The sequence below is a fragment of the Pimephales promelas genome, chromosome 2, assembly GCF_988280905.1.
Source record: "Pimephales promelas chromosome 2, fPimPro1.hap1.1, whole genome shotgun sequence".
Taxonomy (NCBI): domain Eukaryota; kingdom Metazoa; phylum Chordata; class Actinopteri; order Cypriniformes; family Leuciscidae; genus Pimephales; species Pimephales promelas.
The window spans coordinates 24,445,796-24,458,757 of record NC_142770.1 but is presented as its reverse complement, the minus strand read 5'-3'; the positions used below and the strand labels follow the sequence as shown (position 1 = coordinate 24,458,757).

The 12,962-nt window shown below is 41.3% G+C and overlaps 1 protein-coding gene across 5 annotated transcripts in view; it reads left to right on the top strand.

Annotated features, from left to right (window-relative positions):
- rnf123 (ring finger protein 123) overlaps positions 1 to 12,962 on the top strand; it is a 166,637-nt gene that overhangs the window by 113,716 nt on the left and 39,959 nt on the right. For all 5 annotated transcript variants that reach the window (XM_039657263.2, XM_089118047.1, XM_039657261.2 and 2 more), the window contains exon 36: positions 6,806 to 6,933. In XM_039657263.2, coding sequence (XP_039513197.2) covers positions 6,806 to 6,933 — 128 coding nt within the window. The remainder of the gene's footprint in view (positions 1 to 6,805; positions 6,934 to 12,962) is intronic.

Sequence of the window (12,962 nt, the reverse complement as noted above, 5' to 3'; positions counted from 1 at the left end):
CCTGACTTTAAAGCTTGCTCATTTTTCACAAACAATACTCTAGAAGTGAAGGAAACATGCTCAGTCGCTCTCCCACGTTTCCAGACAACCAGCAATTTGAGCCGGAAGTTGGTTTGCACCTTTTGATGACTTTCACCCAAGAACCAGCGAAGCGTCTAACTGCTTATTATGACGTCCCTACTGACGTCTTTACTGCACTTTCTTCAGCGTGACATATCCTTCCAGAGAACCATTAGAAAGCACTTTCAAGCAAGCACCGCAAACTTTTAGACGACCTCAGATACAATGTTAAGTCTTCCAAAGACCATCATTGTCATTGGCATGGTGTACCATCTATCATTCTTTGACAGTTTGTATTGTTAGCTAATATGTGACGCATGGTAAAGGTCTTGGCTTCAGACATTTTTGGTTAATGAAAGCAGTCCTCAGTTGTTGATTGATGCTGTACAAGGTATCTATGTTATAGTGAAAGACCTCAGGGGTCTGCTTATGTCTTCAAGACAGATGGATTTGGTTCTCAATGGCTGGGTAGTGAGTCATTGAAGACAAACAAAGTGATGCGCCAAGAATGAACTTTGTTTTGTTGGGAAAGAGTAGGTAGGTGAGTCTGTTGTAGCAAAAAAGCACTACTTCGCAATTATGATTTGACGTGTATTCATTCCGACGCTGTATTGTTCTCCTCTACTAAAGAATAACATTCAGTCCATTGTATGCATTTAAGTACCTAGCACAATAGCGATAATGGCATGCTGAGGGATATCGATGGATTCGACAACCCTTCATAGTTTTCCCGTATAGTTCTGCGGTAATTACTTGAAGTTGCGCTTGTTCATACAGTAAATCATAAGTCTTTCCAGCTGTCTAAAGAACTGTGGATAATGAATCTGTTTTTTCGAGTCAACGAGGACAAAGCGTCAAAAAGCATCTACGGACCTGGGGAAATATCTGCTTGTCTCTTTTGATCTCGGGTAATTATTGTTGAGACACTGCATGCATTCAATTCAATCTGCAATCCAAGATCTTTTTGGAGCGTTGTTGTGCTGTTTTCTGCAAATGTTTGAGACAGACTTCATGCAGAGGAACTGAAGGAGACAGATTTGAGACATTGCCTCTAAATTGCCTCTGTTGTTGTGTGCTTTCTCATTCCTGAGCATAATAAAGCACAGAGCGGAGTTCAAAACCATTTTATAGTTATATGAATGCCTGTTTTGTGAATATTTGAGTGGATGTGTGAAGCATCTTAAGAATACGTTCAGATCAGAGTCATCTGTCCTATGCACAGAATTGAATATATTATTCCTGTGAAGAAGAAAAGCCCATAAATAAAGAATATGTGGGTCGGGGACTTGTCCTAGAGGGTAGTGCACATGCTCTGCCATGTTTCATGATCGGCTCAGACGCCTACGGTCTGTTCACTGACCAACATCGCATACATATTGCTCATAAGATTGCAAGAGCTTCTAAAAATGACCCGTTTCAGTCTGACTGGCTTGTTTACGCATCTTTAAGGATTCTGGGGAGGCCAGTCTGCCTGCAAACTGAGCTGTGTTTACAAGATATCGGGTTGATAGTGCTTTTTCACTGAGTGCTTTTGAGGAAGTACTAATTACTTCACTTGCCAGCCAGTTAATGGCATCAAATCATTGCAAGTACATATTTCCATTTACAGAATGAAGAATGGCTTTTAATATTGTAGGATACTTGCTGTTGCCTCTTGTGATCATTAGAGGACATATGATGAATGATTACCTCAAAATGTACGTCAACATGCAAGGTTGAGGAACTTTGTTTAAACGAACTATACACCTCTTTAGCTATATTGTCAGTGATTAGGTTGCTGAGACTATATACAACTTTCACCCAAGAGCCCCTTGTAACCAGCTCTAACCATCTTATTGCATGCCAAGTGTAGTTTTGGTGTATCCAGGCATATTTTTGAAGGAAATCGTGAGCCGTGTGTATGTTGTGATGGAAGCTGTTCCAAAAGCCTCCCCCACGCTCATCTGTCAGCCCTGCTGTGCCTGGGAGAGGCAGGATTGAAGTCGAGTCTCAGAGAGGGGCCAGTGAGTCAGTGTCTGTCTGTTGGGGACCACAGACGCCACGTATAACCTCTCCTGTTTACATGCTTGTGCTCTTGGAAAGACACCTGCTGTCACACTGGGATGCTTTTCAACTTTATTCCGATTGGTATTTTCTTAATATATAAATACTATAGGGGTGTAACGATAGACATATTCGTATTGAACCGTTCGGTACGAGGCTTTCGGTTCGTTTTTTTTTTTTTCGGTTCGTTGGACCATTTTTCCCGCGAGCAAAATTTCGTTATTTCAAATGTAGGTGCGTCGCGCGTGGCAAGCGCGCTCATAATGTAAGAGATGCTGGTGTGACCACAACATTGCCCAACATCAAATGGCTAATGTAATGTAAGCGGAACGAAACTGAGCTACTCGTTATTGTGTGGTTGACGGACCGTTTATCAGTTTGGACCAATGACCAATCTTAATCAAGCGACACTGTTACTACACAGCCAAATCCAGTAAAGAAAACACTTGAAGTAGTAACATTGCTGCGAGATATAGTGAGAAACATTCACATTTCTCCGTTATTAACGGATCAAACCGCGCTGACGTGGAAACCAGGAAGAAACATTGTGCCATGAATGAACAGATCAGCAACATTCACCATGGATTTACTGTAGTAACACACTACTATCTGTAAGTTTGGCAGGAATATTAGGCTTTAATGCTTTCAAGTAACATCACGTCGGTTTTATTTTGACATTATGAATACAATTGCTGCCCTCAAATGTTAATCTGAACTAAAATAAATCGTTGTTTATAACTACTACAATATTACATTTCATTTTGTCCAAGGAGCTGTTTTGTTTTATAAGCTCCTAAGAAAGTCAAGTATAGCTCCATCATTGCTCAAAGTTAAAAAAATATCATTTTTATTTTATGATGTTAGTTTTAATAAAAATATAATTAAAAAAAATTAAATCAAGGAAATTTCTCTGACATTTCTTTCTTTTTGCTGTATTGGAAACGTACCGAAGCATAACGAACCGAACCGTGACACAAGTGTATCGAAGGGAAGCGAACCGTGAATTTTGTGAACCATTACACCCCTAATACAGTAAATACCCAACCCCCGACACCCCACCCCCCTCCCACACACACACACACACACGCAAAAAAAAAGTATATATTTATGTTGTATTATTTTAGTGCCCTATGTTAAAGATCTAAGTGCATGGGGCAAGTGCACTTGGGGTGTCTGAATCCACTTTTGCTAGTTTAACGTCGGGAAAAATGGTCAGAGCATGGTCTAAAAGGGTTGTCCCTATTCTCTTAATGAGTAATGGGTGTGTTTTGGGCGTAATGTGCAATAATCCAATCAGAGTCTCATCTCCCGTTCCCTTCAAAAAGTAGGGCCATGCCGGATTCAATATTTACATGGCGGAATTTGCAAGCTGAAAAACTGAACACTTCTCTAGTTAGGAACGAGCCAACAATGCTCCTGAACACACCTCGTTTTCAGACCATCACGCCCATGGGCGCACACATTGGCACAAACGCATTTGCTTTTTAAACAATGTGGCGCAGGACTAAAAAAATGATAACTGCGTCGGGCTGAAACTAGCAAAAAAATACTTGCGTCGCACATGGCGCCGCATTTCGCCGTGCGTATGATAGGGTCATTAGTTTTTTTTGTTATATAATGTATAACAGTATATAATTTTATACAGCGGCATGGAAAAAGTTTTTATTACCTGTTTTTATAACCGTTGGCTGGAGTAATTAACAAAATAGCTTGCCATGTTTGGTCTGAAGTGTCATTTACTAGACATAACGTCCTGTTTGTACTTGTAGAAGCCTTCAGGGGTTACATCCACTTGTAGATGCTTTTGATCTAGTTCTCTCTCTAACTGACTCTTTTACATAAGGTAAACATTCACACGCCCACTTGTTGACTAACCGCTGGAAAAATAAGTGGCTATGAAGCCCTAAAAATAAACACACTATGGTCGGTGGCTTTATGTGTCAGTTAGATGGTCACTTTCTGTTTAAATGGCTAGTTCTTACACAGAATAAACTCTACAATTGATAGTCAAAAGTGTCTAAGCCTACCTAAAACTGAATTTTCTCAAAAATGTCTTTTTTTAAATTTTTATATTTGTGGTTACTGTGGTCTTACCACAAATAGCACCATTAAACTGTGGTTTCTAGGCAAAAAACGTCATTTTGATGGCAAAAAGCAAAGATGAGTGTTTGAAACGCTGTGAGTTTGAGACCGCCAGCACTAGTCGCCCTCAGAACGCAGCGGGAGGGCTGCCAGGTGCTGTTTGTATGGGCAATGATCGTGTGTGTGATTTACTTGTTTACCAGACCTCTGTTGTTTGAGCGTTGTTGCCCGCCCGCCCAGCCCTGTCATTCTGCGTGTGTATATTGCTAACTTAGCATGACAGCCAGCCGCGCCTTGTAAACACGGCGGCCAGCTGGGTGTGTTTGTATAACAGCGCAAACATTTGCTCAAGTCTGTGAGCTATATTATATTATATTATATTATATTATATTATATTATATTATATTATATTATATTATATTATATTATGTTATATTATATTATATTATATTATATTATATTTAGGGCTGTCAGTTTAACGCGTTATTAACGACGTTAACGCAAACCCATTTTAACGGCGTTAATTTTTTTATCGCGCGATTAACAGTCTTTTTGTCCTAGCAAACTTTGTAGTTTTTTCACATGCTGTTGCAACTGTACGCGGCATGCGTCCTGACTCCTGATCCATTTCTGCGTCTCGCGCTCGTCATCCACTCAAAACGTTACCTCGCAAGCCGAAACGTGTGTTTGCGGCGTGCCTGTTGTTTTGTTTACGGTCTAGATCCGCTTGTGCGTTGGTCGAAGAAGCAACAAAACGTCCTCGCGCAGTGCAAGCCTTCGAAATGAACGGGTTTCAGATCGCAGCGCAAGCACATTTTGTTCCGCACACACTCGTTTCGGCTTGCGAGGTAACGTTTTGAGTGGATGACGAGCGCGAGACGCCAAAATGGATGCCCTAAGATTCTGAATGGAAAGTTTACTTTTAAAAGGTTGCTAAATTGTCCCATTAACAAGACCAAGTGATCTGTGTGTTTTGTCGTTGTGAACTGAGCTATCATCATCGCAGCACGTCCGAAACACCACTTGATGATGGCCAAGCAAACACACACACATACACACAGACACACACACACACAGAGATGATGCGAATTCTCCACCCCCCCAATATCAGGACCTCGTCAGTATTTCTTTCACCCTTTTATTGATGGACAGTGTTACATTGTGTGAGAGATCATTTATATGTTAGTGTGAAATTGAACACTATTCCAATGTTATTTTCAATAATAATAAAAAAAAAACATTTGCACTAAACAAGCCAATCCACTTTCCTGTGTTGATAAGAGCATTAAAATGAGAAAAAAATAATGTAACAAAAAGAAATCAAAAGACTTTTTAGAATAGATAAAAATGTGCGATTAATCGCGAGTTAACTATGACATTAATGCGATTAATCGCGATTAAATATTTTAATCGTTTGACGGCACTAATTATATTATTTTATATTATTCCAACGAAAGTGTTACAACATTTAGTTGATCCTAGTAACAGTTGTAAACATGATGGCTTTCCTCTTCCATGAGGGGGTTTGGCTTCTCGACTGCTTTATTTCAAGGTGTACCGTTAAAGAACGCGACACGCGCGTCTCCTGGAATCCCGTATAATTCAACAGATAACAACTTCGGATCTCCCGAAGTGTGTCCATGGGTGTGATGTGACGTCTGAGGCTGAGACTAGATCTGACTTGGTGGCAGACCACCTTAATTCCCTCAAAACGTGCAGGGGACATTGTTCAATGTCACTCTGCTATGTTGCTCTGTTTGCCTGTAGATTTGGCTCACTTTCAAACCGATCGTTTCATCCACATATGCAATAGAGAGGGATAAATGACTCATTGTGCATTATTAAAGTAAGTCCTTTTTCCTTTGCTTGCATCATGAGGAATTGTACGTGAGTGGGCGTATGCGGTCGGAAAAACACACATGAAAGATTGATCAGTGAGGGTTAGATGTAAACACCAGGTGCGTCGGGGTGGCTGCTCGGGTTTTAATGCATTGCCATTAAGGATGAAACTCCATAAATCATCTGACCATGGTACTTTTTTTTATCCTTTGGGAAACGGACAAAGCAAAAAGATGGTGGTGTATAGATCAGTTCCGTCTAATGTTTCTTAGATGTGCGAATTGTGTTTTTTTTCTTTCTGGAGAAGCAGGAGATGTTTAGTTGTGGGAAGTATGTTGACCCCATCACATTTGTGTACGACAGGAAGAGCTCTGTTTTCTCACAGCCTGACAGCTGCGCTCCAATGAACAATGTGTGCGAGTCTCTCTCTCCCTCTGTCATTTTTAGTGGGTTTTTTAAAGTCAAGCAACGCTATTACTATATAGGGTTAGAGATTTGTTCATCTCATTCACCTTTCTCCTCTCCATTTGTTTGCTGTGTTTCTTTGAACTGTCCGATCACAGTAAAGGAAATGCTTGCTCAGTAGGAAATCAGTGAATGAAAGGTTTATGAATGATAGCTGGAATTGTTGAGCAGGACTTAAAATGAGTGGTGATGATCACTGATGATATTTAAAAATACTAAATAATCAGTTGCCCACCCCACATAGCTGAATGGCCACCCTAGCAACTACATGGCAACACCCTGACAACCTGAACATCCTCATTCGTTTGTCTTCCAGGATCTCAAGGGCTGCATCTGTGCTGTTGTCGGATCCTTGCTTCCAGCTTCGCTCCATCCAGTACCTGCTGGGAGAAGAGGAGGGTGGAGCCATCGGCGCTGACAGCAAACACTTCTCTCTGCACACATGTAAGCCATGACTAAACGCAACGCGGTTGAAATCGCAACAGAATCTCGATTTTGGTTATTATATAAAGTCGACATTGAATTCGTCGCATTGCGTGCTGTGATATGCAATGTTTTACGGTTTAAATATATTCCTTTTTCTTCTAATTGTGTTGTGAAAGTGATTGTGTGTTTTTAAAATAACCCCTTCTCCGTCGTATCACTCAGCTCTAATTTCAAACACTAAGATCAAATCTGTGCAGTGATTGAGATTGAGTATTATAATGATCTGCTATAACTGGCCTTTATTGTTGAAGAGTTTTAGCAACTGTCTAAAATATAGACGCTATTCTGTCTATATTGTTATATTTTCCCTGGTTGAGCATTATGCAATCAACATGGAGGTCATGGGTAAATTCCCAAGAACACAAAAACTAAAACATTTTAAAGTCGCTTATATTTGGACAGCATTATGATGTAAGACCCATTTTAAATAAATGTAAAAGGCTTATCAGATTTTAGAGCCATGACTTTCCTTATTATGGCTTTTATAAAATTTGAATCTATTTAATTAAATTGCTGATTGATTACTGAATCAAGTTAGTCATGATTAGTCACATATTGGTATTTGCTGAGAAATGCATTGAATGAAGATGATTAATAATAAGTCTTAAAGGTGCAGTAAGCAATATCTGAGAAATGCTGTTGAAAGTGGATCCAGCATCATGATAGGGGAGGAGAGAGAGTGAGCCAATCAGCTGTAAGGGATGTGTCCACTCATGATGGGGGACGGAGGAGAGAGAGTGAGCCAATCAGCTGTAGGGGGCGTGTCCACTCATGAAAGGGGTGGAGGAGAAAGAGTGAGCCAGTCAGCAGTAGGGGGCGTGTCCACTCTTGATGAGGGAGGAGGAGGAGAGAGAGTGAGCCAATCAGCTGTAGGGGGCGTGTCCACTCATGAAAGGGGTGGAGGAGAGAGAGTGAGCCAGTCAGCAGTAGGGGGCGTGTGTCCACTCATGATGGAGAAGGAGGAGAGAGAGTAAGCCAATCAGCTGTAGGGGCGTGTCCAATTATGAAAGGGGAGGAGGAGAGAGAGTGAGACAGTCAGCAGTAGGGGGCGTGTCCACTCATGAAAGGGGTGGAGGAGAGAGAGTGAGCCAGTCAGCAGTAGGGGGCGTGTCCACTCTTGATGAGGGAGGAGGAGGAGAGAGAGTGAGCCAATCAGCTGTAGGGGGCGTGTCCACTCATGAAAGGGGTGGAGGAGAGAGAGTGAGCCAGTCAGCAGTAGGGGGCGTGTGTCCACTCATGATGGAGAAGGAGGAGAGAGAGTGAGCCAGTCAGCAGTAGGGGGCGTGTGTCCACTCATGATGGGGGGGGGGGAGGAGAGAGAGTGAGCCAATCAGCTGTTGGGGCGTGTCCAATTATGAAAGGGGAGGAGGAGAGAGAGTGAGCCAGTCAGCAGTAGGGGGTGTGTCCACTCATGATGGGGGGGGGGAGGAGAGAGAGTGAGCCAATCAGCTGTAGGGGCGTGTCCAATTATGAAAGGGGAGGAGGAGAGAGAGTGAGCCAGTCAGCAGTAGGGGGCGTGTGTCCACTCATGATGGGGGGGGGGAGGAGAGAGGGTGAGCCAATCAGCTGTAAGGGGCGTGTCCACTCATGATGGGGGAGGAGGAGAGAGAGTGAGCCAATCAGCTGTAGGGGCGTGTCCAATCATGAAAGGGGAGGAGGAGAGAGAGTGAGCCAATCAGCTGTAGCGGGCGTGTCCACTCATGATGGGGGAGGAGAGAGAGTGAGCCAATCAGCAGTAGGGGCTTGTCCATTCATGAAAGGGGAGGAGGATATAGTGGGCCAATCAGATGTAGGGGGCGTGTCCACTCTTGATGAGGGAGGAGGAGGAGAGAGAGTGAGCCAATCAGCTGTAGGGGCGTGTCCACTCATGATGGGGAGGTGGAGAGAGAGTGAGTCAATCAGCAGTAGGGGTGTGTCCATTCATGAAAGGGGAGGAGGAGAGAGAGTGAGACAATCAGCATTAGAAGAAAGACTAGAAAGAGAGATGGCTGAGAGACATTACAAAAGACAAAAGGTCAGAGGAATATCACTAGGAAAAGAAGGGCTATGATGAGGGTTACGGACTCCAATATTGAGTATACGCTCCATATGTGAGTGGCATTGTTTTTGCTGTTGTTGTAATGTCCGCCATAGGAGCAGGACAGTTTTGAGTGTCATTGTTTGACTGGAGCTGCTGGCGACTAACAACCAACTCTTAAAGTAATGATACGTAGGGCAACTTTTTGGGCAATGTTGCTGGGCAATCTTGCCGTCAACGGGCAAGCAGATGAGACACAGGACCCACGACAGATCTAAATTATCCAGATAGAAATGTATTGCCTTTTTTCAATGGGAAAGTGCCCAAGCAACAATCGTTCGGCAAGATTGCTCAAGTAGTTGCCCTGTGTATCATCACCTTTACTTGTATATCTTTGCACTGTATGTTCATTTTTTGTTTTTTCTTGCTCGTTCATTTCACAATCATGTTTATTCATGTTTTTTTTATCCTTTTGTTTTATATAAACTATTTCATATAATTAATGTACTAAATTAACATTAAATTGACAGTCCTATTTATAATGTCAGGTATTGAAGTAGCAATGAAACTGACATCAGGAAATCCTCTCCCATTTAACTGTACTGCAGTGGAAATCGATTCCTCCTGCTCTAAAGCTCAGGTCTGCTCTAACTATATAGACCATCCACCCCAATACACCACTTTACTGTAAAAGGCCTTGATTAATTATTTACACTAAGTGGATGCATTTCCATGTACACTATGTCCACACTTCTGATCTGATCTACTTGAGGAGAGAGTCAGGCAAAACAAAAACAAAGTCTTTTTTAGGCATTCGAGAACAGTGCTTGAGTTTGTTCACAGTATTTGAAAGGAGAGCCTTTTTGATACTCTGCAACACCCACAAAAATCTTGTTACAAGAGTTTTGAGTTTTTAAAAGCTCCAGGAGTGTTAGTATGCCGGTGTACATTTTCGCTCTTTGGCTTTCTTTTGGCATTGAATCTCTTAAATGATTTTGGAACGATTTACAGTGGTTTAATAATAAAATTAATTTATTATTAATAATTGGTTATTAAAAACCAAAAAAACTACCATCATTGAATGTTATTGTGGCTTTTTATATAACTTAAACTTTTCAGCCCTCATTTTCAGCCATTTATACTTAAAAAATGGCTAAAAATATTGAACTAATGAAAGAATTAAGTTAGTTCTGAACTGCCTTAATTCTTCGTGGCATGGATTCAACAAGGTTCTGGAAACATTCCTCAGAGATTCTGGTTCATATTGACATGATACAGTACCATCATGCAGCTGCTGCAGACTGTTATGATGCTGGAAGTAACCTTCAGAAGATGTTCACAGTGGATATAAAGGGATGGACTTTGTCAGCAACAATAGTCACGAAGAGTGTTCAGAGATGCTCTTCTGCTTCAAGGTTTGATGTGTTGAGTGTTCAGAGATGCTCTTCTGCTTCAAGGTTTGATGTGTTGAGTGTTCAGAGATGCTCTTCTGCTTCAAGGATTGATGTGTTGAGTGTTCAGAGATGCTCTTCTGCTTCAAGGTTTGATGTGTTGAGTGTTCAGAGATGCTCTTATGCTTCAAGGTTTGATGTGTTTAGCGTTCAGAGATGCTCTTATGCTTCAAGATTGGATGTGTTGAGCATTCAGAGATGCTCTTCTTCTTCAAGGTTTGATGTGTTGAGTGTTCAGAGATGCTCTTCTTCTTCAAGGATTGATGTGTTGAGTGTTCAGAGATGCTCTTCTCCTTCAAGGATTGATGTGTTGAGTGTTCAGAGATGCTCTTCTGCTTCAAGGTTTGATGTGTTGAGTGTTCAGAGATGCTCTTCTGCTCCAAAGTTTGGTGTGTTTAGCGTTCAGAGATGCTCTTTTGCTCCAAAGTTTGGTGTGTTTAGCGTTCAGAGATGCTCTTTTGCTCCAAAGTTTGGTGTGTTGAGTGTTCAGAGATGCTCTTCTGCTTCAAGGTTTGATGTGTTGAGTGTTCAGAGATGCTCTTCTGCTTCAAGGTTTGATGTGTTGAGTGTTCAGAGATGCTCTTCTGCTCCAAAGTTTGGTGTGTTTAGCATTCAGAGATGCTCTTTTGCTCCAAAGTTTGGTGTGTTTAGCGTTCAGAGATGCTCTTTTGCTCCAAAGTTTGGTGTGTTTAGCGTTCAGAGATGCTCTTTTGCTCCAAAGTTTGGTGTGTTGAGTGTTCAGAGATGCTCTTCTGCTTCAAGGTTTGATGTGTTTAGCGTTCAGAGATGCTCTTTTGCTCCAAAGTTTGGTGTGTTTAGCGTTCAGAGATGCTCTTTTGCTCCAAAGTTTGGTGTGTTTAGCGTTCAGAGATGCTCTTTTGCTCCAAAGTTTGGTGTGTTGAGTGTTCAGAGATGCTCTTCTGCTTCAAGGTTTGATGTGTTGAGTGTTCAGAGATGCTCTTCTGCTCCAAAGTTTGGTGTGTTTAGCGTTCAGAGATGCTCTTTTGCTCCAAAGTTTGGTGTGTTTAGCGTTCAGAGATGCTCTTTTGCTCCAAAGTTTGGTGTGTTTAGCGTTCAGAGATGCTCTTTTGCTCCAAAGTTTGGTGTGTTTAGCGTTCAGAGATGCTCTTTTGCTCCAAGGTTTGATGTGTTGAGTGTTCAGAGATGCTCTTGTTCTTCTCAGTGTATATTTTTTTCTTTTTTTGACCGTTCTTTCTAAACCCTAGAGATGGTTGTATGTAAAAATCCCAGTAAATCATCAGTTTCTGAATTACTTAGACCAGCCTGTCTAACACCAACAATCATTCCACATTCAAAGTCACTTAAATCACATATCTTCCCCATTCTGATGCTCAGTTTGAACTTCAGCAGATCATATTGATCATACATGCCTCAAATGCATTGAGTTGCTGCCATGTGATTGACTGATTAGATATTTGCGTTAATGCGCAGTTGAACATTCGAGCCTAATAATGTTGGCCAGTCAGTGTATAGCTCAGAACCATGATTTCAACCAAAAGAGCATTCGTAGCCAAGCAGATTACAAATCTTTAATGCAAGAAGTAAAATATATGAAAATGAATAATACTAACAATAATATATAAACATAGAACGTAATATTTAATTTATTTATTTGGAACTGAATTGCAATGCAATTGTCAAGTTGAATACAGATGAATACATCTTTACCTTTTAAAAAAATAAATAATGAAAAGCAATTAAAAACATTTTTGAATTGTGACGTTAACAGTTTGAACGGATTAATTGAAAGGATTCAACCTCTTACATCGTTTTAGTCTATTGAAGTTTAAGTCAGACCCTATTAAAACATGCCTGTGCGTCACAAGAAACGAGACAAGGACGGATCACTAAACTTCTCCAATGGAAATTGTTTAGCACAAATTATAGACAAAAAAATAATAATCACAATAATAGTTCATTATATAGTGTCCAATAAAATAACTGTGAATATAAAACAAATATTCAGGCGCACAGTGACACTTAAGTGGCCAAAGATTAGAACATTAGCTGTTTTTGTGGACAAATGTCTTTCATCAAAAGTGTCATCTTGCTCTGAGCTGTCGTCACGACAGATCTCCTCACAGTTGTTGTTGGCTCGTCCTACAATATGAACAGAGGCCGATCCTCGAAGCAGGTGTCGCACATAAACTGGCTATGTAGTTAGTTTTAAGGTATTGAGCTTTCGGCGTCTTTGTTTGTCTACTGCATCAGTGTTCCAGCTGGACTCAAAGGAGGCAGTATGGCACTGTGCTAGTCATGATGTCCTATCTACACCCATCTATTTAAGGTCATTTGGGTCCATGTTGCATAGTTTCAAATTGGATTTAATGCCATCCTCGCTGGCCATAAAAAACCTGCTTCAGGAAGCTTGAATCCGCCATGCGTAAAATATGTCCAGATCAGCGAAACTGAGCGAGCAGGAAGGTCTCAATACCAGTGATGCCACAGGTCTGGAGTACCTGTGCGACATGACCTACAGCGGAGACAACGCAAATGGA